The 27,622-nt window shown below is 51.0% G+C and overlaps 1 protein-coding gene and 1 long non-coding RNA gene across 6 annotated transcripts; one reads left to right on the top strand and one right to left on the bottom strand.

Annotated features, from left to right (window-relative positions):
* On the bottom strand, nucleotides 1-27,622 carry IKZF4 (IKAROS family zinc finger 4). Of its 5 annotated transcripts, none has more exons than XM_047786887.1 (9): nucleotides 27,403-27,622; nucleotides 22,805-22,932; nucleotides 17,217-17,271; nucleotides 10,364-10,468; nucleotides 9,118-9,378; nucleotides 8,092-8,259; nucleotides 5,144-5,293; nucleotides 4,367-4,498; nucleotides 1-3,793 (listed from the first exon to the last, which is right to left on the bottom strand). In XM_047786887.1, exons 3-9 carry the CDS (start codon nucleotides 17,254-17,256, stop codon nucleotides 3,033-3,035), a joined length of 1,617 nt encoding a protein of 538 aa, XP_047642843.1. In that variant the 5' UTR covers nucleotides 17,257-17,271; nucleotides 22,805-22,932; nucleotides 27,403-27,622; the 3' UTR covers nucleotides 1-3,032. The 5 variants fall into 5 exon arrangements, with proteins under 5 accessions (XP_047642843.1, XP_047642844.1, XP_047642845.1 ...); XM_047786888.1 differs by having other exon boundaries at nucleotides 17,217-17,268; XM_047786889.1 differs by lacking the exon at nucleotides 22,805-22,932 and having other exon boundaries at nucleotides 17,217-17,268.
* Nucleotides 13,977-22,583, top strand: LOC125130936 (uncharacterized). Its single transcript, XR_007135832.1, has 3 exons — nucleotides 13,977-14,052; nucleotides 20,833-21,009; nucleotides 22,123-22,583. It is a non-coding gene; the product is annotated as an uncharacterized LOC125130936 (long non-coding RNA).

Below are 27,622 nucleotides of genomic sequence, written 5' to 3'. Positions count from 1 at the left end.
GGTGTTAAATTACTCATGTTTATTTATAACAGACCTTCAGCCAGTACAGTACAAAACTTACAGTAGTATATCTCCGTTACACAAATATTTACTTACAATATATTACATATACAAAATGCTTTGCAATAAGTCTCAAAAGCTAGTTTAACTCCCCTTGAGAAAGGAGAAAAACTCTTTTTAAAAAAAAAGGGGGGGGGGACCAGAGGAAGAGGAGGAGGTGAAGGGGTAAAGTCCAAGGAGACACGAAGCATAGGCTACAAATGAAACCCTGGGAGAGAGAGAAGAGAGGTGGTATTGCACTTGCTTCTGTGTTTTATTTTTTTCTTTTTGTTCTTCATAACTTCTGATTAAAAATATATATAATATATATATTATGTACACAAGGAAAGGAGCTGCCAGAAGTATTACAAAATCCCATCCGCAGCTTGGACACTGACACGAAAAACAAAGGTCTGGAAAATTGTTTATTTAGAAATTTTTTGTGTGGTGTTGATTTTAAATATAAAAGGAAAACACCTCTTTTCTCCGTGTGGGTTTCAATTTTTTTTTTTTTTTACTTTTTCTTTACTTTTTTTATGCAAAAGGAGCTAGGAGAGAGCATGAGGATGTCTGAGGTTCCAGAGCTGGAAGGCTCTGAAAAGTAGGATTTTGTACCTAAGACCCTGGTTAAAGTGCAGTGATGGTCTGGAGAGAGACAGAGAGCCCTGCTCTCCCCTCCTTAGCACCTGGTCTTGCCCGTCCAGTCTCTGCTCTCATGGGCTCGGAGTCTGGCCTCAGAGCATAGTCCTTCATGTTCCAGGAGGTTACAGGTGCCAAAACTGACTGGGGGAGGGGACGGGGCACCCTAAGGCTCTGATACCGCAGAAGGGACTAGTCCTTATGAGGTGTCACCAAAAACACAGCAGAAGAGGTGGGGTGAGGGCAGGTCTAACAGGAAGGGGCTCAATAACCAGAGTCACTGAGGGGAACCCCGGTTATTAATCTCATTTCTGCTGCCATTCTGAAACAGGAGCCAATTCCCTGGGGTGCTCTCAAGAAGCCTCTCCCCTTCTCCAGAGACCACTCTCCTCCCAGCTGACTCCCCGATCCTCTGCCCTCGGCAGCATCTGTTTATTGCTACATCGTCAGGGAGGAACAGTCAACCCACGATGCCCCTCCCCGACAATCTGGTTCTCTTGGGGAGATCACATAAAGGGGGAGAAGAGGAGGAGGAAGAGACATTTTTTAGGGTCTCCCTTCCCGTAAGAGGATAAGGCAGACTCTGTTAGAGCCCTTAAGAGCCCCAATCCCAGGGTCTGTTCCTTAGCCAACCCTTTACCATCCCCCTAAATTATCCCTGATAGGGAGTGAAAAAGTAGGAGGCAAAAGAGCCAATGAGGAAAGGACGTGTGGAAAGAAAGATGGAAGGAAGAGAAAAGGGGAGAGAGAGAGAGAGAAAAAGGACCAAGTGTTACAACTTGTGAGGTGTTGTGTTTGGTTTTTACTTTTTTTTTTTCTTTAAATATAGAAAAACAGGCTTTGGTTTGAATCTCAAGGAAGCAGAGAATGGGATGGCTGTGGCCTTGGCCAGGGAACGCGTGTAGAAAGAGACCTCCACTTGCAGGGGAGCTGGATCTCCTCCTGCCCCCTTCTCGCTAACTCGGCTACCCAAAAAGCCGGGGGTCTCTGCAGTAGTCAGGAGAGTGCCCCCCTCCTGCCCGACGTCTGGGAGCTGAGGGGAGAGGGGGCAGTAAAGGATGACCCCCAGTTCGGTTGCGTCCATCCCATTCTTGCTGGGACAAGAGTGGAATGGGGAGGGGGCAGTTGCCCGTGCTCATCCTGGGGTAATTTTTGGTTATACTGAAAATTAGAAGGGAGAAAAGAGACATCCTTTTCTCCCTGCCACTGATCCGAAGAACAGGGCCCAGAAGCCCGGGAATGAGAGGGCGAATCCTGCTAGGGGCGAGAAGAAGGCAGCATGGCTGGGGGGCTGAGGGTGCCCACCAGTTTCTCATAGGACTGGGACCAGAGGAGCCCCCGAGAGCCAGGAAGGTCACTAGAGTGAAGAAGTCTGAGAGGTGGGAGAGAAAGAGAAGAATTTTGACCCATCCCCTTCCCTGGTTCCCAGTTAGGCACCTGTGGCTCCAAACGTGTCAGAGACAGAGGATTGCTGACCTAGCCTTGGCCCCTGAGAATATAAAACTGGGGCACTCCAAGGAGAGAAAAACCACCACTGAGTAGACTGGCAGGTTGAAGAGAGTACAGCAGTGCTGTGGGGTCATTTGAGGAAAGAGAGAGAGAGAGAGAGATCACATCCTAGAGGCAGATCCTGAATGCGGGCTTTGGGGAATTCATATTCCTAGGGGGACATCGGGAGGACCCTCAGTCCCGTGGGGGCTTGGGGGGGATTTTCTTCAGCCTCTTCTACTTCCAAAGGAGGGATTTCTTCATTCGTTCAGGATTAGTGCAAGCTGCCTAAAGTGAGAGGGCACAAGAGGTATGGAGGACCAGGCTGAAGGGGCCCGGAGAGGAGATATAATGCCGCAGAGCTAAGGTAGGGCCAGAGGGAGCTGTCAGCATCCAAACTGAAGAGTCAGATCATGTCAAAGACGAGGACTTCAATCAAGAAGCTCATGGTTTCTTAGCACTAAGAGGAGCTTCCTACCCCCGGGGCTGCTGGAGAAAGCCGGATCAAAGAGAAAAATTAGGCCTAAAGTGGAAGGGGACTGTGAGCAGGAAAGTGGGGGTGTGGTAAGTGACTCATATAGGTTAAAAAAAAATAAAATAAAAGGAAAAGGAAAAGAAAACAAATTACATTAATAAATAACTCAGTGAGTATGGTGGGGCAAGAGGAGTAGAGAAAAAGGAGAAACAGAAGCAAAAGACGAGTTTCATCACAATGCTTGGATCAGTCAGGGACGAGGAGGAGCAAAGGGGAGGAGGGGTCAGGGTCAAGTGTGAAGTCGGGTAGCCAGTGGTGGGGGCCACACAACCAAACTCCTCGGGATGTGGTGGGGAAGGGCTAGACTCCTGTAGGCGAGGGCAGTAGGTCGCTAGCCTACCTTGTGCTCCCCCCGGACAATGTGGGAAGAGAATTCGTACCGGTCCTGGCTGTGGTAACCACAGATGTTGCACTCAAAGGGGTCTCTGAAGCCATGGCAACCCATGTGGATGGTGAACATGACATGGTCCAGGAAGAGGATGCGGCAGTGCTCACATTTGAAGGCCTTCACCGGCTCACCGCTCTCGCCTACCACCCGAAGCACTTCCTTGGAGGGGCCTGGGGTGCCCCGCAATAACCCTTCCTGCGGCTTGGGGTCCTCTTTGGCGTAGGCAGGACTGGGCCGGCCCACCACAAGGGTGGGAGGGGGCTGGGGTGGGGGACCCTGAGGGAGGGAGACCACCCCCCCAACCCGATCTTCGTGGTTGCTCTCTGTATCTGTGGAGTCCTGGCAGCCATTGCTGGGGGATGCCCCGGGGTCAGTCAGGGGGCCCCGGGCCCGGTAGAGGAGAGGACCTCCATCGGCCAGATCCTCGGGTCCCTCACCTGCCTCTCGGGACCCGGGCAGCTCCAGTCGACCGGGGAGGGGCTGCATCTGAGTGTAGACTGAGCTGATGACGGGTGTGAGTTCTGAGATGCAGTTGGTGGGTGGAAGGCGGAGGGGACGCAGGTGTTCTGCCCCCACAAAGGCCAGAGAACCTCCAAAGCCAGGCTCCAGGCCGTGGTGCGCCACCAACTCCACATCCTTCTCATAGCCGCCGGAGTTCACATCGTAGGGGAGGTCCGAGAGGCTGAAGCGCATCTGCTTTTCGCCTGCGGGAGAGGAGGGGATCAGCAGGCCTGGGCTGGCTAATTCCTAAGCTCCCTCAGGATGCCCTCTGTTTTCTTTCCCCCAGGCACGGCTGTAACATTACTTACCACATTACTTACCACCCCTCACCTGCTTCTCTAGAGCTCAGGTCCCTGTCCTGGGCTATGATCTTAGAGGACTCCGTCCCAGCCCACAGGTCTTAAATCCTTCATTACTCCCTATAAAGCCCCCGGGCCTTAGAGAGCTAATGACCAGGGCCAGGTCAGGAGACCCCAAAGGCATCTCCTCTCTAGGGGCCCTTCTCACAGCCCCATAGACTGAAGAAACTCCCAGAAACTGGAAGCACCTGAGCCCCCCTCCCCTCCCCTCTCACAATCACTCCGGGAGCCCTCAACGCTGACCCTTCCCCCCTCACCAGGGATGTTCTCCCCCTTTCCTGCCCTCCTGTTCTGGGGACAGAGCCTGCCTGAGCACCAGAGACCACCAGCCCGCTTTCTTTCCCCTGAGCAAATCTCCAGACCCAACGGGTCAAGTGGCAACCAGCACTGAGCTGTGGCTTAAAGCTGGACTCTTACCTACAAACTTCTGGGGGGTGGAACGCTTGCGTTTGGTGAGGCTGTTGGCCAGACGATCAATGAAAGTTGGCCTCTCAGAGGATGAGTGCAGCATGGAGTCGGGCACCATCTCCAGGTCCCGTATCTCATCACCTAGTGGGAAGGAGGTGGGGACAGGTAGTGGCCGCTGAGCAGGGGTAGCAGTGGCCCAGCAGCCTTTGCCTGGAGAAAACCAGCAGGGCAGGAGTGGAGGACGGTGCCTGGGAAATGGGGCTCTGCCCGCTTCTCCCCATCGAGAGTTCACCACAGCACATTTCTGACACTTTAGGACAATGATATATATCTGTCTCCAATTTTTTTTTTTTTTGGCTTTTTGCCTTTTCTAGGGCCGCTCCCGCAGCATATGGAGGTTCCCAGGCTAGGGGTCTAATTGGAGCTGTAGCCATCAGCCTACGCCAGAGCCACAGCAACACGGGATCTGAGCCATGTCTGCAACCTACACCACAGCTCATGGCAACGCTGGATCCTCAACCCACTGAGCGAGGCCAGGGATCGAACCTGCAATCTCATGGTTCCTAGTCAGATTCGTTAACCACTGTGCCATGATGGGAATTCCTTCCCCCTGATTTTATACTTCCTTGTGCTCTCTCGCTCCCGTTAGACTGAGGACATGGGTCACAGCCCCCCCACGGGGTTGTGCACCACATGGGGTGCTCGGCAGGTTTACCGGGGAATTGGCTCTGTTCCCGGACCTCGTGCCTTTGTGGGGGGAGGTGCTGGGCTCGCCCTCAGCCTCACCTGACTGGCCGGCCAGAGCTTGGGCTTCAGTGCTGAGACTCTGCAGGTAGTTGTGGCACCGCTCCTTGTGCTCCTCCAGGGTACTCTGCTGTTTGTAGCTCCGGCCGCAGTAGTTACACTTGTAGGGCTTGCCCACCGTGGGAGACGAGACTGTGGAGGACAGAGGAGGGGAGGCACATCGGCTTACTTGCCCCTGCGCCCTGGCTCTAGAGGCATCCAGGGGCAGTCGTTCCGGGACGTGAGGAGAGAGGGCTGTGGCTTGGTTGAGCTCTTCTGCTTGTCTTCCTTTTCCCAGCTTCCACCGCAAGCTCGGACAGGTGACCAGACCTTGGAGTAGAGGGGCAAAGCGCAGCCATGGGAGGAGTGGGGGGACCGGGAGCCACGGGTGGGCTTCAAGATGGTCAAACTGAGGTTCAGAGGAAGGGGAGACTCAGGGGCTTCGTGGGAGATCATCCCTGGCAGGCAGGCTGGCCCCACCCCAGGATCTCAAGAGTCTGGGGCCCAGACTGTGGTTTAACCTTTCCATTTGGCAGGCGGGTGTAAGTGCTGTTTATCAGACAAGGGGATTTTTTTGCTTACGAGTTATCTGCTTCAGTTTGGGGGAAACTGGTGGGCTGGGGTGACAGACACAGGAGTCCTTAGATCTACAAAGGTGGGGAGGGGCAGTTTTCACTGACCTGCACGTGTACTTTTACCACCATTCCCGGCCTGGTTTTACTGCTTATTTTTCATTCTCTCTCTCTATACTGAGATAGCAAAAGAGCCCTAGAAAAACTGTCACTGACAGAGAAATTCTGAGAAGACAAAAATAAAAATAAAAATAAAAGAATACAAAGAAAGTAAAGAGAAGAATAAAAGGAAGAGAACACTAAGCTTGGGGGGGCCTTTTTTTTTTTTTTAAATAAAAAACAGTTTATAAAGATTTTGTTTCCACTGAAGAAAAAAAGGTTGGGAAAACTGAGATCAACACTTCCTTTAGGGAGTTCCCGTTGTGGCTTAGCAGTAACGAACCTGACTAGTGTCCATGAAGAAGCGGGTTTGGAGTTCCCGTCGTGGCTCAGCGGAAACGAATCTGACTAGTATCCCCAAGGATGCAGATTCGATCCCTGGCCTTGCTCGGTGGGTTAAGGATCCAGTGTTGCCGTGAGCTGTGGTGTAGGTCGAGGACTTGGCGTAGATCTGGCATTGCTCTGGCTGTGGTGTAGGCCGGCAGCTGTAGCTCAGATTCCACCCCTAGGCTGGGAACTTTTATATGCCGCAGGTGTGGCCCTAATAAAAAAAACGAAAAACAAAAAACCAAACACTTCCTTTAAATACTGCTTGAGAGATGATATTTGTGAGAGGACAGAAACAGGTATTGTTGGACATATCTTGCTACTTCTGAGCAGAGAGACCGGAGAACGTATCTCCAGGAGGCTAGAAATAACCGCCCGCCCACTCCACACCCAAACTGGTCTTGACTCAGTCAGTCTACTGCCATTTTGCTCTTGCTCTGTAAACCTGAGCTTTTGGAAGATGAGACAAATGTCATGGTCCTCATTCACCCAAGACTCTTGGGGGAAGCGGCTTAACAGCAGCGGGGGGAACTCCCTTTTTCCTATAGTGTGGGTTGTGATAGAAAACATCTCACAGAGATGGGACCTAACAGTATATCTGTACCTGCTTCTGTGCCTAATAATCTCCTACACAGCAATGTCCAACATCCGCCCAGCTGGCCTCGCTGCTGTTGGCAGGCATTCTAGGAGCCAGGCCATCCTTGTTCCAAACCAGCAGGGGGAGCCACCCCTTTTCCTCAGAAAAGGAGCACGGACTCCCTGGCACCTGACAATGGGATTCCAGCAAAGCTGCAGAACTGCTCTGGGATCCTAACATCTACCTTGGAATTGTTATGAGGATCGCATCGGGGAGGAGACACAAGTGAAATGCTTTGCAGATGATAAAGCATATGGGCGGGAATGATCTTTCTCCCTGGTTCTCCACAGACATAGACGTAAAGAGGTCCTGGCTCCAAAGTGAGAGAATCCAGAGCAAGGCAGGTGGCTGGGAAAGGCAGAGGGTGGTGAGGTGGATTGCTCCGTCCCTTTAAATCCCAGCCCAGGAGAGTTGAAGGGAAAAACAGCAAGGAAAGTTTCCAAGGACAGACCCTACTAATTCCTTCCCCTCTGCCCTTCTTCCTGCCTTCTCCCAGTCTTGAGCTCCCTCCTTCCTGCCAGCTCAGCTCCTGGCCTCTTCCCAAGTCCAAGCCAAAAGCTGAAAACTTAGTAAAATGCTTCAAACGTGCTATCTGTCCAGTTGATTCAGAAACATGTTGACTCAACCCGTCTTGGCTGGGGCTAGGAAACCTGGTCAGTCCAGTTCCCTGGCACTGTTCCAAACACAGACCTCCAGGCACCCTGTGGATTCGCTCTTGCCTCCAGGACAGTGACAGCCTCTTGGGATGGGGAACAGAAATGGGATACTCTTTTCCTAGGCTTCCTTTCTTCCAGTTTGGGAGGCCCATGGATATTTACAGGAACCAGCAGGAAGTAGAGGGGAGGGCAGGCAGAGACTGCCCCGGGCCTCTGGTGTTGTGGGGGGAGGTGAAGATGGTGACAGGTGTGGGGCCTGGAACCCAAGGGAGTGGAAGGAGCTGTTTCCCTGGTGCTCAGAAGTTGTGGGGTGGGGAGGGAGGTCATGGGGCCCAGATGGTTCTGGCATCAGCATGAACTTTAAAAACAAAGTCAGGGAGGGTGACTTGTTGAGAGCCAAGAATACCACCCATGTTTCTTTTGCTCCATGTCACAGAGGTGGCAGATGTAATGTAATTACCCCATCAAAGAGTCCCCTGAATTCCCCCTGGGGCCAGGCTCTGTGAGTGCTCTGCCCCCCTGATGGCAGGCACTGGTGCTCCCCCCATGCAAGGGGAGGGGTTGAGCTCTGTTCACGGGGGTACCCGACAGCGCACTGACCCGAGTGTGTGCGGAGGTGGCCGGTGAGAGCATCACGCCGGCGGCAGGCGTAGTTGCAGAAGGGACACTTGAAGGGCTTCTCCCCAGAGTGCAGCTTGATGTGGCGGAGCAGGTTGCCCTTCTGGGTGAAGGAGGCACCGCACTGGTTGCAGTGGAAGGGCCTTTCCCCTGCAAGCAAGGGAACAGATCCCAGAGGACCGGGAGTGAGGAACTTTGAAGGTTGAAACTAGTCCCCTCACCCTTTGCCCCCTCCTGCCCCAGGGGATGGAAGGTGCTCAGGACGCATTTCTGAGAGGCAGGGCTGCGTCACACATGCAAGTTCTGCTTTATAAAGATCCCTTGGGAACAGCCTCACCCTGGGAAGGTGTGAACGAGAGGTGTGTGTGGCAGGGACAAGGGCACCAGGCCTGGAACACTGGGCCAAAGACTGAGCCCCACAGGGCCCACTCTGTCCTAGAAGCAAAAGCTTCTGTTTTTCCTCTTTTTTTTTTAGGGCCACACTGGTGGCATATGGTGGTTCCCAGGCTAGGGGTCCAATCGGAGAAGCTGCCAGCCTACGCCACAGCCACAGCAGTGCAGGATCCAAGCCATGTCTGCGACCTACACCACAGCTCACAGCAACACTGGATCCTTAACCCACTGAACGAGGCCAGGGTCGAACCCGCATCCTCATGGACGCTAGTCGGATTCGCTTCCGCTGAGCCATGACAGGAACTCCCCAGAACTTTTCTTGAGGTTACCACACCTTCTCCTCCATCACCTCCTAAGAGAAAAATCAGCTTTTCTTTGTCACAACAGCTGAGGAAAGTGCAGGAAGTACAGGAGTTGAGGGAGTCCAAATTCCAACCCCCTTTTATCATCAGCTAGAAACTGTGATGGGAGAGAACCTTCCTTTTCCGAGCCCCCCCAACCACCCGCCATGGCACAGCCTCCCAGCACTGCCTCTGCCTCGCCAACCCCCCCACCCCCGAGTGCCCGTCAGAGGGACCCCCCCCCGCCGCCCGCCCCAGTGCCTGGCTGACTCACCCGTGTGGCTGCGCTTGTGCACCATGAGCACGTTAGGTCCGATGCAGACCATGCCGCAGACGTCACATTTGAGCTTGCCATTGGGCAGCCGGATGCCACCAGGGGAGTGAGGCTCTGGCCCGCTTCCATCACAGTAGCCCAGGGGCTCCGACAAGGAGTCTTCCACGATCACACTGTCATCTTTTTCCAGGAGCCGCTCATCTGGCCCCAGCAGTCTGCTCGACTCCTCATCGCTGTACATCTCCACCTTGATGGAGTTGGCTGGAGGGTGGAAGGGTGTTTAGGACAGAGGCAGGCAAAGAGGGGGAACCTGCCCAAGGGCCAGAATGGCACTCCTGAAGTCCAAAAGGCTGTCTCCAAGCCTGGAGACAGACATTCAGGCTTTAAAAGAAGCCAATGCCCTAAGTATCCTGGGTGGGGTCCCGCTGGGACCTGTAACAACCTTTTCCTCCTATCCCAGCGATCAGGCAAATGGGTTTTGAGAGAGAAAAGAGTAGGGTACATGGGATGTCTTCAGTCACTGGGAAGAGGAGGAGGCTAAGGGGAGCCTTTTCCTCCACTTTCTCTCTTGTCATTAAGAAAGATGTCTGGCTTGGCCCTGGGCAGGAAGCCAGCAAGTAACAGTGGCGGGAAAACGGTCCTCGGAAGACCAGAGTCGGCGGGCGAAAGAGAGAGCAAAACTGGAAGGGAGACATGGCTCACATTGTCCTCTCAGCCCTAGCACTAGCACCTCTACTCTCCTCCGTAGAAATCTGGAGAGGGGGACGGAGGAGGGAGGGAGGAGTCACGGAGGAGAAAGCTTTGGCTCTAGCTCTGACCTACATTCCTGGCGATTTCAACCATCTAGAGAATGTCACAGATCCGGGGCCAGCTGAGGAGGGGCAGTCATGGGGACCCTGTCTGGGCAGGAGACTGAGGGGTGTGTGATGAGGAAGGATCCTCCTTATGTCTTTCCTATCTGACTCTGGCTCGTGACCATCTCTCTACTCCAGAATTTCTCTTTGGAGCATTTCCCTTAATCCCACCCACACCTCTTCTAATCCCACCCTGGTCCCTGGGCAGTCACCGTTGACACTCCTCTCAGAAGTCAGGGGACCCGTAGACACTGAGCTCCCCAGTGCTGTAGAGACTGAACTGGAAACCTGAGGGAGGCAGCGATGGGGGAAATGGCCGCCATGCAAGCGAATCAAGGGCCAAACACAAATGGGGCGCCCAGTGCCAGCTGAGGGGAGGAGGTTGCACTTACCACTGAGAGAGCGGCTGGGAGAAGAGTGCTGGCTGTTGGGGGTGCTCACTGAGGGCCCCACTGGGGCCCCGAGGAACTCCTTCTCCAGAGATGAGTCCCCGCTACCTTGAGGAGAGAACAAGAGGCAAGGTGAAGCTGCAGCTCGAGCCATCCACCGTTCGTGGTCTGCTTGCTTCAAAATTCACAAACATTTATCCCGGAGCCTTGCGCAAGGCAGTGCTGTATACTGGGCACAGTACCTTGTGCCCTCGCTGGTCTGGGTGCTCGGTGCTGACTCCCTGGAGCTCAGTGGCTGTGCCTTGCCCACCCTACCTTCATCTAGGCCTGAGGGGAAGAGCATCACTGCCTGACGTCCACAGGAAGCAGGGCTGGGGCTGGGCGGGCCGGGGTGGAGAGGAAAATGGGGGCCTGAGGAGGGAGGCGGTTCAGGACAGACGTTCTTCCCTACTGTTCCTCTCTGGAGCCCCTGACACCAGGTTCGGAATCTGCAGGAAGGGCAGCTGGAATTGTCCCTGAATCTAATGACAATAATAGTAATCACAGTGATAGCAGCTAACATTAATTGAGTGCTTACTATATGCCAGGCATCGTTCAATGCACTTATTTTATTTTTTTGTCTTTTGTCCTTTTAGGGCCGCACCAGCGGCATATGGAGGTTCCCAGGTTAGGGGTTGAATCGGAGCTGTAGCCACTGGCCTACGCCAGAGCCACAGCAATGCCAGATCCGAGCCGCGTCTGTGACCTACACCACAGCTCATGGCCACGCTGGATCCTTAACCCAGTGAGCATGGCCAGGGATCGAACCCACAACCTCATGGTTCCTAGTTGGATTCGTTTCTGCTGCGCCACGATGGGACTGTGCACTTTAAATGAATTATCTCATGTAATCTTCACAGCAACCCTGTAAAGGTGGTATCAATATTACCTCAATTTTGCAGATAAGGAAAGTGAGGCACAAAATAAGACTATGTCACTTGTCCAAAGTCACAGAGCTGGTAGTGGCGGAACCCGGATCTGACCGCAAACACTAAGTACCCATGTCCTTAACCATCACCTGTACAGCCAGCTGGGAGCCACTGTTTCAACAGGGGAGAGCTGGGCCCTGGACGTTTTCTAAAATCAGCAAAAATGGGGCTACTCTAGAAAGCCTCCATCTGATATGGTTCCAATCCTATACTTACTACTTGATGTTCCCTTGACAGGGAAAGAATCAGTTTATTCTCGATATAGTCATTTGAACTTAATGAACTGCTGTGTTAAAATGCTTTTTAGGCGTGTCATATAAGTTTTTATAAATCAGATAACATACCTGAAGATACGAGTCATGTCTTTTTTTAAGAAAAATCCCTCCTCCCCACAATCTTCTGCACAAACATACAGGTGAAATAAAATAGGTGTAGATACACACACACACAGACACATATCACATATGTAGATACACATAAAGAGAACATACCTACGGGGATGAACATAGCCATAGCCTTCTACATTATCTGCTAACATGAACATGCATAGATGTGTACACACAGGCCTAAGTGTGGAAGACAGAGAGAGAGAGGGAGAGAGAGAGACAAACCCTAAAATTCATCCCTAAAGTCCACCTATTAGTACTTTACCCAATTTCCCAGCTACGCACATACTTACTTTCACAAAATAAAGATTCCATTATAAAATGGTTGGAGTCTTGGGCCTGAGGCAAGAAATCCGGAACACACCCTCCTGAGGGATCCCTCTCCAGCTTTGGTCAGTGGGAAGAAAACAACCACTCAGGACTTTGGGACCATTTCCCGTGCATATCCTCTCCTAACAGTCCCATCTCCCCCATTCGATCCCATCAAAGCCTGAGCAAATTTGTTCACTCTCTATAGAAGACGCCTTAAGGCTTAAAACTGAGGTTCCCCTGCCGGGGCTCTTTAGCTGAGCCATGGTTGCCTAGGAAAAGTGGCCCCAAATCAGGACCACACACATATCGTGAAGTGAGCATCTCAGAGCCGTGAGTTGAGACTTGTAGACTCAGATCCAGTTTCATGATATGTCCTTTCAACTAAGAGTCGGGTTTGCTGAGGTGCAAAGGGCTGATACCCTGTATTTTCTCATTCTTTTCCCAATGTTAGTGCTGACTTGTCCTAAAGCACTGGGTGTTAGTAATTGGGGAAGAACAGGGCTCTGGGCCTTGGCACTGAGTCCTTGACCCTAAAAGGATGAGTGAGCTTGCTGGAAATCCATCACTGGTCCCAGCCTGCTAGGCTAAGGCTACCTCTTGGGGCCTGGGGCTTGACATATGGGGAAAGTAGCCTTAACGGGATATTTAGGACATTAAGGGGAAAACACCCTTTGTGGCTCTCCCTATTAAGACCTGGGAACAAGAGGAGGAGCAGGTACCTCCAGAGTCACCCTAGTAGTTCAAGGGGCTCTTTGATGCTGCTGCCCTCCCTGGGATAAAGAGGAGGCAAAATAGGCTCAAGTTGACGCTTATGGGGCTTATAATACATAAAAATGAATCTGCTTCAGGGGTCAGAAAGCCTTTTAGGGCTCCAGGGATTTTGAGTTTTAGCCAAAGGATGACGAGAACTAGAGTCAGATTTAGGAAGTTCAGCAGTTCCTCTCTCAGCCCCAGAAACCCCAGTGAGGGAATTTCAAATGCCTGGGACTCCCAAGAAATCCCAGATTGTCAAAGCCAAGAATTAAGGCTGCTCTCAGGTCTCAGAGAAATTTTCTTGGTCAAAGTCATCAGAGACTGGCTGAACCCTAGAGGGCAAAGCCAAATCATGAGGTTCACATCAGAGGGACCAGGACGCGGGCAACGGGCAGAAATGCAGGAGGGAGAAAGGAGCCAGAGCGACGTCCCACAGGTTAAACGTGTTTCCCATGTTGAGGGAGCCTAGCCCTCTGTTCCCGCCGCCCTTCCTCCATCCCTTCAGAGTGGCCACCTCAAGGGAAGAGCCAGGAATGAGGTCTGAGAGCCTCCACACTTCTCTGTAAGGGACCTCATCCTAACTGCTTTCCCCTTCTTGACCATGGGCTCCAGGGGGCAGGATGCTAGCCTGCTAGCAGGGAAGAGTGGCTACAGGAGCGAAGAAAGACGCCCATCCCCAGCTCTATTGTGGGGAGGAGGCTGAAGCCCCTCGGATCTCAGTTCTAGGCTGAGGCATCTGCTGCCGGGGCTCCTCTTTACCTCAATTCTCTCTATTACCCGCTCCCACCCGGGCCTGTCTCGGCATTTCACCCCAGGCAGCTCTACATCTGTCCCCAAGGCCTAATCAAGATGTCACCACAAGCTCCCACTGTCCAAGTCGCAGTCTTTGCTTAGCAACACCAAACACCCTTTCCCATCCTCCGCAAGTGTAAGGAGGAACGCCCCCTCCCCCGCTACACCCACAGCCCCCATCCTCTCCCTCTCCTCAGGCTTGGGAGTTGTTACTGAATTGGCTCCCTTGCCCCAGCACCCCCCTTCCCCCCCTCCACTAGCCACCTTCTGCCTGAACTTACATTATCCTTCCCTTGCCGGTGAGACCCTGGGGTGCGAATGCGGCCGCCGCCTTGGAAACGGCGAGGGAGCGCGGGTGGTGTGTGCATGTCTGCGTCTCGGTGGCAGGCAGGGGTGAGCCCAGCCACTCACCTTCCAGGAAGCGTGGATTCCTGGAAGTGAGGGGAACCGCCGTCATTTCGCAGGCAGCGGCAGCGGCACGGTGAGCAGGGGCCCACGGCTGCAGCCAGCAAGAAGAGCTGAGCCCAGGGTGTGTGTGTGTGTGTGTGTGTGTGTGTGTGTGTGTGAGAGAGAGAGAGAGAGAGAGACAGAGAGAGAGAGAGAGACAGAGAGAGAGAGAGAGAGAGAGCAAGAGAAAGAGGGAGAAAGAGAGAGAGAGAGGGGGAGAGAGAGGGAGAGAGAGGGAGAGGGAGAGAGGGGGAGAGAGAGCACGAGCAGCGCACGCTTGGATGTGCCTGGGGAGGGGGCTGGAGAGAATGTGTAAGCGTGTCTGGTGGGGGGCGCTGGGCTACAGCATCCCTTTCCCAAACCAGTGAAGGGCTGGGGGTGGGGGGTGTGCACAGGGAGGGGGAGACAGATGCCGTTGCCCTCGTGCCCAGCAGACAAAGAGGAACTGCACAACAAATGCCTGAGAGAGGCAAGAGAGAGAGAGAGAGAGATGGATGGGCCCTCGGGGTCGGGGGGGAGAAGAGGGGGGCCCCCAGGGAAGGCCCAATCCTCTGCCAGCTGGGGAAGCCAAGGCCTCAGAGGTCATGGGGCCCAGGACACGGGGCAGCTTCAAGGCTCTCAGAAAGCCCCTCCTCCACCAAACTCAGGCCCTGGTATTCCCTCCTTTCCTTCCCTCTCCAGGAGGGAGGTCGCTCTCGAGATCTGACAGCCTCCCCCTTCCCTGCACGGTCTGATCTCAGGCTAGTGCTGCTCTGTGGCCCCAAGCCCTTTCAGATCCCAGGCAAAGTACTGATATACTCTCCCCACCTCCCCGCCCCTCCCCTCCGGTGCCCCTGGGGCCCCAGCAGCCGACAGCCCTGGATGAATCCGCCCTCTATCAAGACAAGGCCTCTGCTCCCTTCCCTTCCAGAGGAGCTGCTCACTGACGCGCTGACCTACTTTGGGAGACTAGATTTTCTGATTCCAAGAATTTGGGGGTGGGAGGGGCCGCGAAACTTTGGGTTGCCTACCCCTGGGTCCCCTTCTGCCAAGGTTCCCTTAAACATTTCACAGTCCCAGAAAACTTGGGACAAGCACTACTCGGTCAATTAATTGCATGAGCCAGGTTTGAGCAACTCAGTTTCCCTTGAAAGACAGGCAGTGGTGGGGGGCGGGCGGGGGAGAGAGCCTCTATGTGGTAAATGAATGGATTCCTCCTTTTCCCCCCTCTCTTCCCCAGGAGAGAATGATCTGTAGCTTTAGAAAGGGATGTGGAGAGAAAAGGCAGACTTTTGGAATTAGGTTCTGTGAGGTGGGAAAATCTCTTTGAAGAACAGGAGAGATCCACCTGTCGTCAAGTGGCCAGGCAAGGGAAGGCCACCAGGAGTGGAGCAGAAGAGCTGTGATGACCTCGAAGGGGCTGCTCAGTGGAGCTCTTAGGAGCAACCTTGGGTGGACTCTCTCAGCCACCTGCAGGGGCCTGCAGGGGCTGCTCTTCAGAGCTAATGACAGCCATCCCTTGATCTTCCCCTGTCCCTCTCTAAAGGAGCTGCTGACATCAAGAATTCTCAAAACACGGATGAGGGGTTTCTGGCTTCCACCTTTGTGCAAAAACCATCCTGTGCAGAGGCCTCTTCCTATCTAGGAAATGCCAACCTGTTAAAAGCAGTGAAAGCTTGGTTTCATAGACAGTGAAGCCAACGCCCTCGGAATTTTTCCTCTAATATCCAGCATGCTCCAGAGATTGGACTGAAAAGAGCTCTATGGGCGATTTCCCCAGCCACCTTCCTAGTCTTCTCATTGCCTGAGAAGGTTTTTCTCCATCTGAGGGTTCCCCAACACCAAGGCAGGGTCCTGAGAAGAGGTGTTGCTCAATAGTGATCTTCTGAATAGGCTTAAGTGAGCAGGAGGTAACAGGATTGGCTGGTTCCTCAGAAGGGCCATGACTTTAGTTCCAATAAAGTCTCTGGCAGTTAAATCAATCCACCTGATCACTGTCACTCTGTCCAGCATGTAGCAGGTGTCAAATGTCTGTACCCATTCCAACTCCTTCCCTCCTTAAATGAGAAAGGGGACAGAGTCAACGTCCTACCTTAGATTATACAGGTGTTGCCAATGACTCTCATATGTGTATCTGACCCATCTCAAGATCTCCCTTAGCGCATGCCCATAATTCCTCTATTGGTCCCACTTTAAGGTAAAAAAAAATAAGCTATTTTTACTGGTGGGGATATGCATCATGTCAAAACCCAAGTTTGGCTTCCCTCACCTCTTATAACCATTTCCTGCCCTGACATTCCAATGCCCCCAAAATGATTCTTTCCATCCTAGAGACAAAGTCTGTCTTAGGCCCTTTTCTACACCCTCGGAGAGGGAGCCAGATGAAGTTCCTCATTTCTTTTCATCTTATGAAACTCTGAGAGGACCCTGATTAATTACTTTCACACTACAAGCAGGGACCTCTTCTGCGGCAACGGGAGTGTTTTGGCAGGTATAATAAGATACAAAATGCCATGATCATGAAAAGGATTGGGGAAATGAGAACTGAGGCTATCTCTACGTCAAAGGCTGTAAGCTCGTGGCCCACTGGCTGAATTCAGACCATAGACAAATTTGGCCTGCCCTATGGAACATTTTTTAAAATGCGGAGTTATTATTTTTAAGTGGTGACATTTCCTACAAAATCCTAATTTCTGATCTTTTTTGAAAAACCAGAAGTTTTGGCCATGCTGGATACACAGTCCCACATGACAACGCCTGGTGGACACCCCAGTCCATGACAGTGACCATTCTTCTCTTCTTTCTGCTCGGTACCTGAACCCAGTTCACTCACTGACGTACCTGTCTGGCCCCTACAGGCCTTTGCGATTTGAAACCCTGTTCCACTCTCCACCTGGCTGGGACAGAAAGACATGTTTGGCTGGTGACCTCAAAGCATGGGGGAAGGAATCATGTCTCCCTTCCATCTCTTCATTTCAAATCACTTCTCTCTCTGAGTCTCCACTCATATTCTGATCCTAGTTTCTTCCCCTCTCCCTCCCTCCCAAGAAGTCTGGGAAGAGAATCCCTGTTTAGGGAATATAAAGTGACCAACATAAGTGCACACTCTGTGACCAGGGCACTCAGAGGTCCCATGCTGGATGGAAGGCTTTCCACTCTGCTCCACAGGAGAGTGTCTGCTCCCAGCCCCTGACAAACAGAATGCACAAGAGGGCATACCAGACATATAAGAGCGGCCATTGGAGTCTTCTATGTCCATCTTAGAGAGACTCTGCTGGAAGAGAAAACAGCTGCTATTAGGAGCCAGATCTGGGAAGGAAGCCGCTTTCTCTCTAACATTCTGGAGTTAGAAAGAACCCTACAGGTCCCCTTACATGTGCTCTGACCCTATCCTAAAGAAGCTCTGGTGAGAAAAACAACATACCCTGACTTTCAAACCCCAATTCCCCTCCAACCCCCACCCTATGCAGGTTTCCCCAGTCTCTTGGGTAGAAACACCATCTTATTCCAGACTGGTCTCTGATTGTGAGGTTTTGAGAGGAGACCCTCTCCCTGTAAATGGAGCTGATGGGATAGGATGGGAGACAGGTTACAGCTTGGTCCTCAGGGGGCAAAGGAACAGCTCCACGGAGGTTCTAAACCTTGTCAAGGATGGGGTAGTAATAAGAGGAAGAAGCTAGGTTGAGTCACTCGGTATATAATTTTGTGGGTGGCGGGGAGGGGGGTGGGGAGAGGAGTAGAAGATGGAGGAAGGAGAGCTGCCCACCTCAGGTTCAGTGAAGAGTCCTCTACTGAAGGTGTAATAGACAAATTAAACCTTTGGTTTCCCCCTTATTTCTTGTCAATTACCTTGCTATGTTTATTATTTATTTATTTATTTTATCATTATTATTATTTTTTTGGTCTTTTTGCCGCTTCTTGAGCTGCTCCCGCGGCATATGGAGGTTCCCAGGCTAGGGGTCCAATCGGAGCTGTAGCTGCCAGCCTACGTCAGAGCCACAGCAATGCAGGATCCGAGCTGCGTCTGCAACCTACACCACAGCTCACAGCAACGCCAGATCCTTAACCCACTGAGCAAGGGCAGGGATCAAACCTGCAACCTCGTGGTTCCTAGTCAGATTCATTAACCACTGCGCCACGACGGGAACTCCTGTTTATTATTTTTTTTAAAGGGAGTTGGGGAGGAGTCTGAATTTAAAATGCAGGTAGGGGAGCTCCCATTGTGGCTCAGCAGAAACGAACTGGACTAGGACTAGTATCCATGAGGATGTGGGTTCGATCCCTGGCCTCACTCAGGGGGTTAAGGATCCAGTGTTGCTGGGACCCCCAGCCTGGGAACCTCCACATGCCATTGGTGTGGCCCTAAAAAAAAAAAAAAAGCGGGAGTTCCCGTCGTGGCGCAGTGGTTAACGAATCCGACTAGGAACCATGAAGTTGCAGGTTCGGTCCCTGCCCTTGCTCAGTGGGTTAACGATCCGGCGTTGCCGTGAGCTGTGGTGTAGGTTGCAGACGTGGCTCGGATCCCACGTTGCTGTGGCTCTGGCGTAGGCTGGTGGCTACAGCTCCGATTGGACCCCTAGCCTGGGAACCTCCATATGCCGCGGGAGCGGCTCAAGAAATGGCAAAAAGACAAAAAAAACCAAAACCAAAAACAAAAACAAAAAAAAGTGCCTCCCTAAAAAAAAAAAAAAAAAAAGCAAGTAGAAGTCCCTGCTGTGAATCTGCAGCATCTTGGGAGTGCTGGGGCACTGGTTTGACCCCCAGCTCAGCACAGTTGGGTTAAGGATCTGGCGTTGCTGCAGTGGCAGCTTAGGTCAAGACTGCGGCTCACATCTGATCCCTGGCCTGGGATCTCCATGTGCCACGGGGCAGCCATGAAAGAAAAATAAATAAAAACATAGGTAGCCTGGAGTTTCCTTGTGGCACAGTGGGTTAAGGATCTGGAGTTTTCACTGCAGTGGCTAGGGTCGCTACTGTGGTTTGGGTTTGATCCCTGGCCTGGGAACTTCCACGTGCTGTGGGCATGGCCCTGGTAGTCTCTTTGAGGAAAGGCAAACAGTAAGTGGCAGGAGAGTATTAAACAATCACGAACTGAGAACAATTAAAAGTGATAATTTGTTGCATTGAATTATCTCCTTAGAAGACTGTGGGAGGAGAAAAAAAAATCTATTTGGTGGAGATTTACATACATCCCAAAATGCTTTCACCGGTAATCAAATGAAAAATAAATACCCTAGGGCAGATTTGGGGGAGCTAGAGTGGGGCAAGGGAGCAGCCTGAGCTTCCAGAATTTTTGGTCTCTTTGAAGGATCTCACTGAGGCAGATGGATGAAAACTTGGTTTGCTTGTAAAACTATATTGATAGAATCAGGATGCAGGATTCTGGAGAGCAGACATGGGGAAAGTATCTATGACCCTGTCTCCCCCCACAATCCTGGGTCATTCTTCTCTAGTGCCAAGAAGATGTCATACTCTTCTAAAAGATCTCACAAAAACACCCGAGACATGGGCTTTCCATTGCCTCCCAAAGTAGCTCTCTCCAAATTTCATTAGAGATTCCTAGTCTCACCTAAGAGGCCTGAGTGTGGAAGAAAAAATTCTCTAAGTTTATTTTCAATTCCTCTTTTCTTGACATCCTCCCTGGGATGGACTGAGCGTTGGGACCAGACTGCTAGACCAAGCCACAATAATAGGTGGTTCCCTGAAGCTTCCCTTAGGGGCAATGATGAGAAGAGCCCAGTCCACAGTGGTTAGTGAACTCACACTCTCTGGAACTAGCCACAGAACTTGCGGTGGTCAGAGATGCAAATACAAGGGAGGGTGGTCTGGTACTCATGGGGCCCCTTTCATTTCTGAATCATTAGCTCCATAATTGCCCTTTGGGATTTTGCAAAACTGAAGACGCCACACGTGACTTCACACACACACACACCCTCCCATGCAGAAGAAGCAAGAGTCAGCAGAATTTTCCCTATTTTCTGCTTGGAGAAACTGAGGTTCAGAGCAGCTAAGTGACTTGTCTCAGGGCTCATAGTGAGACTGGAACAACAAAAAGACACAAATCTGTCACTCTAAGATGTGCTCCTTCCATTAAACAATTTTGCTTTCTTCCGAAGGCCAGGGTACTCATAGCCTTTGTGGATCTCCTTGCTTTTCCCTGGTTCCAACATTTTCTCTTTTGGTGCCATCCTTATGGGAGTGGGGTCTGTTACTTAAAAAGAGGAACAGGAGTTCCTGTTGTGGCGCAGCGGAATTGAATCCTACTCGTATCCATGAGGACGCAGGTTCGATCCCTGGCCTTGCTCAGTGAGCCAGGGATCTGGCGTTGCCATGAGCTGTGGTGTAGGTCACTGACACGGCTCGGATCCTGCGTTGCTGTGGTTTTGGTGTAGGCTGGCAGCTGCAGCTCTGATTTGACCCCGTGGCCTGGGAACTTCCACATGCCACAGGTGCGGGCCTAAAAAGCACACCAAAAAAAAAAAAAAAAAAAGAAGAAGAAAGAAAGAAAGAAAAGAAAAGAAAAGAAAAGAAAAAAAAGGAGGAACAAGTTGAGCAGGCCCTATGAAGAGAAATATGCTAATGCAAGTGTGTGTGTGTGTGTGTGTGTGTGTGTGTGTGTGTGTGTGTACCAGCAGCTAGACAGGCACTGGGTGGGCAGAGCAGTTGAAGCATAGCATTCAGCTAGTACTAGCTCAGGAAGTGCATCTCATTCTTGGACATCTGCCCAAATGGCCCCAAAACAATTTCCAGAAGGGTCTGAAGGAGCTGTTTTCTGAGTTGGACTTTGTTCCTAGAAGTAAACCGAGCTCTTCTGTTTCTTAATTGTTCTTAACAGGTGCTCCATGACACATCTTGGGCAAAATCAGCCTTTAGCTGCCTACAACTGGTCTAAGTGCCAAGTTGGTAGCCTTGGGAGTGAGACAGGATTGAGATTCTGCTGTTCCAGATCCTGGTATTCCGAGAGCCAGGAGTGCATCAGGAGATGTACTTCACTGTTTGCTCAAGTCTCCAGGTAGCATATCCCTCTCAACCTTCCCACTCCCTGCCCCTCAAAGCACCTCCTCCCCTGCCTGGCCATCCAGGCAGATCCTACTGTCTCCTTAGAGGATCTGGGTCAAATTAGGCAGTGCCAATTGGAGACACACTGCAGGGGGAGGAGGTATAAGGAGGGAGAAGCTTGTTTAGCTCAGAGATCTCAAAAGGAAACTGGCTTGAGAGCAACACAGACATCATTCCCTGATGGAGGTGGGCACATATGTACTGCGAATTCAGTTCAGTGAGCTGAATACACAACTAGAAACGGCCAGTCTCCCAATTCAAAAGGAAGTATCTCTGTGAGGAGGGAGGAAGGTTGGTCACTGTAACCTTTGGAGACAAAGGTCTTCTTCCCTGTTCTTTTGAATGCACCTGGCACCATAACAAGAATCTTCCATGGCCCTGGCCTTCTCCCATCAATGTGATATCACATTTGAACAGGCGTGGGCAGGAATGGATATTCCTTCTAGATTTTTTGTTTGTTTCTTTGGCCGCACCTACAGCATTCAGAGGTTCCTGGGCCAAAGACCAAATCTGTGCCACATCAGTGACCCGAACCACAGCAGTGACAACACTGGATCCTTAACCCCCTGAGCCACCAGGGAACTCTAGGACATCCCTTCTAGACAGAAGATTCCCCACCATACTTCCTGACAAGCAGTGAGTTGAGACAAATCTGACTTCCGAGGGTAGATCAGGTATCAGCTATCACCCCCATCTCCCCATCTCCACAAAAACCTTTCCACAGGTCTATTAGTGACAAAAATATCAGAAAGTCAAGTTTTATCTATGTAGAGACTCTGAAAGCCTGAAATGAGATGGGCATCACAAGTAATTAAAGCTCTTCCAATCCTCCAAAGAACCCTGTTTGATCCAGCGACACACCAAAATTGGAATTTAGAACATACTCCATGTGGCCTAGTGGGTAAAAAGGTAGCGAGGAGGATATTGTTGGGAAAGAGGGTGGAAGTGGAGAGAAGGGCAAGGAGCCATGGCATCCTTTTGGTTGCAACAGGGGGAAGTGGAACAGTTTTTTCTCTGGTTCAGGATCTGGGATCCGAGGTGGAGCCCGGTAATTTTTTTTTTCCAGTGATTATTAACAAGACAGAACTTCCCACCTGCCTGGGATGGAGCGGTTCAGGTACTACAAGTAGACCAAACCCAGAGCATCATCCTCTCCTGCCTGCGCCTTCCTGAACTGAATGAAATCTGAGCAAAAATATGTTGGAACCACATAGCCGGCTCTGCTCTTTATCAGGACTATGCATAACTGCAGAAGGGTAAGGGGCAAAGGCTTGAGGGAAAAGGTGAAAACAGGCCTTGTCTGCAACCTGACTATATGCCCCTTTCCAGGAACCAGGCCTTGACATCGGGCAAATGGCAGCTCTGAAATGATCTTTCGGGTCCATGTAGTGCCCTTTGAAGGAAACCCACCAATCTTTTCTCTGCTTATGTGTCTGTATTTACAGCAGAAAGATCTGACTCAACATTCCCATAGTGACACAACAAGATTGGCAGCATCTCTGCAGTGCCAGGATGCAGGTTCGATCCTTGGCCTGGCACAGTGGGTTAAAGGCTCTGGTATTGCCAGAGCTGTGGTATATGTCACAACTGCAGCTCAGATCTGATCCCTGGCCTGGAAACTCCATATTCAGCAGGGTGAGCAAGAAAGAAAGAAAGAAAGAAAGAGAGAGAGAGAGAAAGAAAGGAAGGAAAGGAAGGAAGGAAGGAAGGAAGGAAGGAAGGAAGGAAGATCTGACTCATTTTCTCACCAGGTTGTGGATAGTGAGCTTCTGTCTACATGCAACACAGATGAAGACAGCTCAGCTTCGTTATCCAAGTGCTTGGGGAGCAATGCGGAGGGGATGACTGCCCAGGTCACCCTAGGAATGGCCAGTCTCTAAAATAAAAAGGGGAAAGAGCTGGAAACACAATACCTGGGCAGTGGGAAAATATCATTTCATTGTCTCCTTTTAGATCTCAGATGGATGCATCTCTTATTCTTTGGGCTTCCCTGGCCTCCCCATGCAGACTGCGGAAGAGAGGGAGGACTAAGGTTTAGGGGCGGAGAAGAAACAATCTCACCCCTTCTGGGTTTCATTTCAGAACTTAAGGAACTAAGGAAAGAGCCAAACTTAGCACTTTAAATCACTAGGTGATTTAACACTTTCTGGGTGTTTCTGGGTGACATAACACTTTCTGGGTTTGGGGGGGTATACCCTTTAGTATATAAGCCCTATGTTTATAGAAAGGCCCTGCAAGGTCACTGCTGTTCAGCTGTATATGTGGGCAGGGGTGGCTTAGAGTAGAGCAGGGCCATTCAACTTGAGTTTTATAATAATCAATTTTGGAGCCAGATGCCCCAACACAGGGTTCACTCTCTCAAGTGAAGTTTGAAAGGACACAGAAGTCTCAATTAACTATTCTAATTGGGGTAGGGTGGCAAAAAGGTGGGAGAGAGAGGAATACTTGCTTTGGTGGCAGTCCTGGCCAGAAGTCCCTAACAGCATGCTGACCAAAGGAACTCACTATTGTTTGGGCCAGAAAGATGTTTTTCAGGCTCTTCTGCTAACAAAGAATCTTGCTCTGACAATCCAATTTAACCAGCCTCCCTTCCTTTGGCGGGCCTGGAGCAGGGGTGCTCTAGGACCTGGGGAATCTTGGAGCTAGAATGGAGTTGAGAGATGATCCCCAACCTCTTGGCTTTTTTTGGGGGGGGGGGACACCTGCAGCATAGGGAAGTTCCCAGGCTAGGGGTCGAATGGGAGCTGTAGCTGCTGGCCTACACCAGTCACAGCAATACCAGATCTGAGCCACATCTGCGACCTACACCACATCTCATGGCAGTACCAGATCCTTAGTCCACTGAGAGAGGCCAGGGATTGAACCCACATCCTCATGGATCCTAGTTGGGTTTGTTAACCCCTGAGCCATGAAAGGAACTCCTTACTAAATATCTTTAATATAGGAACAGGGTTTCCTGGGTTCAAGGATTATACCAGCATAGGTATTCTAGCAAAATCTACAAGGTTGAAGCTACCCCTGGAAGGGACCAGTCCATTTATACCAGTACTACCCTTAGGTGCTTCCATCTGATAAAACTCAAAACTGGGGTTCCCATTGTGGCTCAGTGGTAATGATTCTGACTAGTATTCATGAGGATTCGGGTTCGATCCTTGGCCTTGCTCAGTGGGTTAAGGATCCGGTGTTGCTGTGAGGTGTGGTGTAGGTTGCAGACACAGCTCAGATCCTGTGTTGCTGTAGCTGTGGCCGGCAGCTACAGTTCCAATTCAACCCCTGGCCTGGGAACTTCCAAATGACGTGGGTATGACCCTAAAAAGACACACACGCACGCACAAAAACCCAAAACAAAACCTTGAACCTGTCTCTGTTTCCAACACAAAGTCCACAACTCTTCTGAGAAAAGGAGGCAAATCAAAGAGCCTGGAAATGACAGCCTTCTTCAGCAGGGTCAAGAGACCAACAAAGAAAGGGAGTCCCTTTGCCTGTGGCATTGACTACACACACAGGGTTACACACTTTTATTTGTTCCTATAGACTAAAACGAGGCTAGCAACACTTGCCCAACAATAACTTTTCCATATTTTTCCTTAACTATTGTGTGTATGTGTTGAGGGAAGAGAGATGGCCAATCTGGGAGAAAATAATTTCTGTGTGGATGTTGGAGGGAAGATAGGATAAAAGTTGGGATAATGTTCCTTCCATGCTGGGAAGTACTAAGCATGTACTAAGAGGAAATACAGAATAAACTTTCAGTTGCATTTATGCTGGAAAAAATTTAGCACCTATCTCTGAGCCAAGCCCTGAAACATGATTTAGCCTTAACCTACTGAGGGTATAGGGATTGCCCAGAAGCTACAACTGAACTAACTGTACTCAATGGACAGCAAAGACATTATGTTTTCTGCTTGAGACGTCAGCATCTATTGAGTAGGACAAGATATATAATTCTGAAGTTGCCAGGCTGAGGGCCGCTCCCACCATCCTGGGGCCCTCCCCAGAAGCACCGATGAGAACTCTCCTGCTTCTCATGGTAAGGCTCTTTTCTTTTTTTTTTTTTTTAATTTTTCTTTTTTTAAAGACTTTATTTTCCTTGGAGTTCCTGTTGTGGCTCAGTGGTAATGAACCTGACTGGTATCCACGAGGACAAGGCTTTGATCCCAGGCCCTTCAGTAGGTTAAGGATCCAGTATTGCCGTGAGCTGTGGTATAGGTCAAAGATGTGGCTTGGATCTGGCATTGCTGTAGCCATGGTGTAGGCTGGCAGCTGCAGCTCCGATTTGACCCTTAGCCTGGGAACTTCCATATGCTGAATCTATGGCCCTAAAAGGATTAAAAACAAAAAAACAAAAAACTTTATTTTCTTATCCCAGAAGCCACTTTTGACTATTCTCATGACCTACAGAGCTATCTGGATTCTCTGAATTAGGCTGCTGGTGGGGAAGGCTGAGGTTCCCCACACACCACAAAGCAAGATTCACGGACCTTCTGGCAGACTCACGAGAAGATGAGGAATTCCCAGCTGGGCATTTCATATATCCTTACCAAATAAGATGCTACACTTAAAGAGTGTCTGATTTGGCCTTTTACCTGGTCTTGTCCTCAGAATCTGAGTTACCTTTTTTTTTTTTTTTTTTCTTTTTAGGGCCATACCTGCAGCATATGGAGATTTTTCCAGGTTAGGAGTTGAATTGGAGATGTAGCCACTGGCCACAGCCACAGCCTTAACCCACTGAGCGAGGCCAGGGATCAAACCCACAACATCATGGTTACTAGTCGGATTCATTTCTTCTGCGCCACAAGGAGAACTCCCAGAATCTGAGTTATCTTAAGTGGAAACATTCTGGGTAGTCAGACACCTGTTTTTAATGCTTCCTAAGGATATGAATTGTGTACTTGACCTAGGCAAGTGGAACAAGCAGCAGTAAAGAGAAATAGCCAGGCCTCAATAGCCTTCTGCTTGGCCACGATGTTGGAAGGCCTAGGACTGACCTGTGAGCAAGTCACGACCATACCAAGTTCATCACTGATGCTTTGAGGGCTCAGAGTGGGGGAATAGGGTATAGCTGGAGTTACCAAACATGTAAGTAGGGGTGGATGAGTTATAACTGCAGAGAGTTTTGTTTATAAGAGAAGGGACTGAGGTGAAAGAAAGTGTGCAAAGTATGACACAATGTGGTTGGTAATACCTCAAATGCTCCCAGAAGCAGAGATAGTAAATTCAGAAAATTGGACGGGTAAACAGGCTACTATTACTTCCTAAACATCTCATATCTAAAGGTCTATCCCATTAAACATCCCATTGTCACCAAACAAAACCAGTCATTAAAAAAAAAAAAAGAAGAAAAAAGAAAAAGGCACAAAAATCAAACATAGTGAGGATCTACAACTCCAGCAGACAAGGGGATATTGTGGATGGTGCAGTATGAGGTGCAGGGAGGGCTGTTTTCTTTTTTCATCTTTTTTGCCTTTTTCTAGGGCCACACCTATGGCATAGGGAGGTTCCCAGACTGGGGGTCTAATCGGACAGCCTACCGCCAGAGCCACAGCAGTGTGGGATCCAAGCTATGTCTGCCACCTACACCACAGGTCAGGGTCCCCAGATTCTTAACCCACTGAGCGTGAGGTTAAGAACCTGTAACCTCATGGTTCTTAGGTTCGTTAACCACTGAGCCATGGTAGGAACTCCAGGGAGTGCTGTTTTAGTTCACACCTGTTTCCCAAGTCTATTGTTCCCTGGGGTTGTCTGCCCCAGGGCTTCCTGGGTTATAGTTCTTTCCTAGGGCTCCTATGCAGTGAATCTCTTCCTTCCGAGCCTTGCTTCTCAGGTTCCCTAGACTCCTCACCTTACACAGTACCCCAACAGCACTTTTCACTCCACCTTAAGTTTCTTCTATACCATATATATATCTCATTGCCTCCCAGTCTTCCCACTTAGGGCCTATGTTTTTCTCTCTAACCTTTTGACCGATGACAACCCCCTCCCCGCCGCCTCTTGCTTCCTTGCCCAGGTAACCAGTTTAATTCTTTCTCTAACTATCCTGTTCTATCCAGCCATACCCTGCGAAAGAGCCTCGCGCACTCCTGTCTGTCGTCGGTCCTCTGCCTTGACCCATCTCCCGCCTTTTCAGTACGCCTACGTCCCTGCTTCCTCCCCCTCAAACCTGTGGCCCCGCACGAAACTCCCAGCGCCAGCACCCTCCCCTGGGCCGCAGCTCACCCTAAGACCCACTCCCCGCCTCGCCCCCGCCCCCGCCTCCCCTCCCTTCACGCCCAAGCCCCTCAGGCCCCGCCCCCGGCGGCCGAGGCCCCGCCCCTCGCGCTTCGCCCAAACCCCGCCCCTCACTCACCTGAGGCAGCTCCGCGCGCGCGCAGGCTGGGGGGGTGAGGGAGAGGGGATGGTATTGGGGGAGAGGGGGGCGGGGCGGCGGGGGTCCCCCACTCTGGCCCAGTCGGCCCAGTGCGGGGGTAGTGGGGTCACTGAGGCTGCCGCGACCGGGCCGGAGGCTGGACCCGGGCGCTCAGCGGCGGCGGCGGCTCCATCTCCATCAGCGTCTTCACCTGAGGAGG

The sequence above is a fragment of the Phacochoerus africanus genome, chromosome 7 (genome assembly GCF_016906955.1).
Source record: "Phacochoerus africanus isolate WHEZ1 chromosome 7, ROS_Pafr_v1, whole genome shotgun sequence".
Taxonomy (NCBI): domain Eukaryota; kingdom Metazoa; phylum Chordata; class Mammalia; order Artiodactyla; family Suidae; genus Phacochoerus; species Phacochoerus africanus.
Note: the sequence above shows the minus strand (reverse complement) of the source record. Positions and strands in the feature narration are given on the sequence as shown.

Excerpts from the sequence above, each read along its gene's own strand:
- IKZF4 (XM_047786886.1), bottom strand. The coding sequence starts at position 13,939 with ATGCACACACCACCCGCGCTCCCTCGCCGTTTCCAAGGCGGCGGCCGC. Across the intron at positions 8,260-9,117 it reads GCACAAGCGCAGCCACACGG|GGGAAAGGCCCTTCCACTGC; the intron begins GTGAGTCAGCCA and ends CCTTGCTTGCAG. Across the intron at positions 5,294-8,091 it reads CCACCTCCGCACACACTCGG|TCTCGTCTCCCACGGTGGGC; the intron begins GTCAGTGCGCTG and ends TGTCCTCCACAG.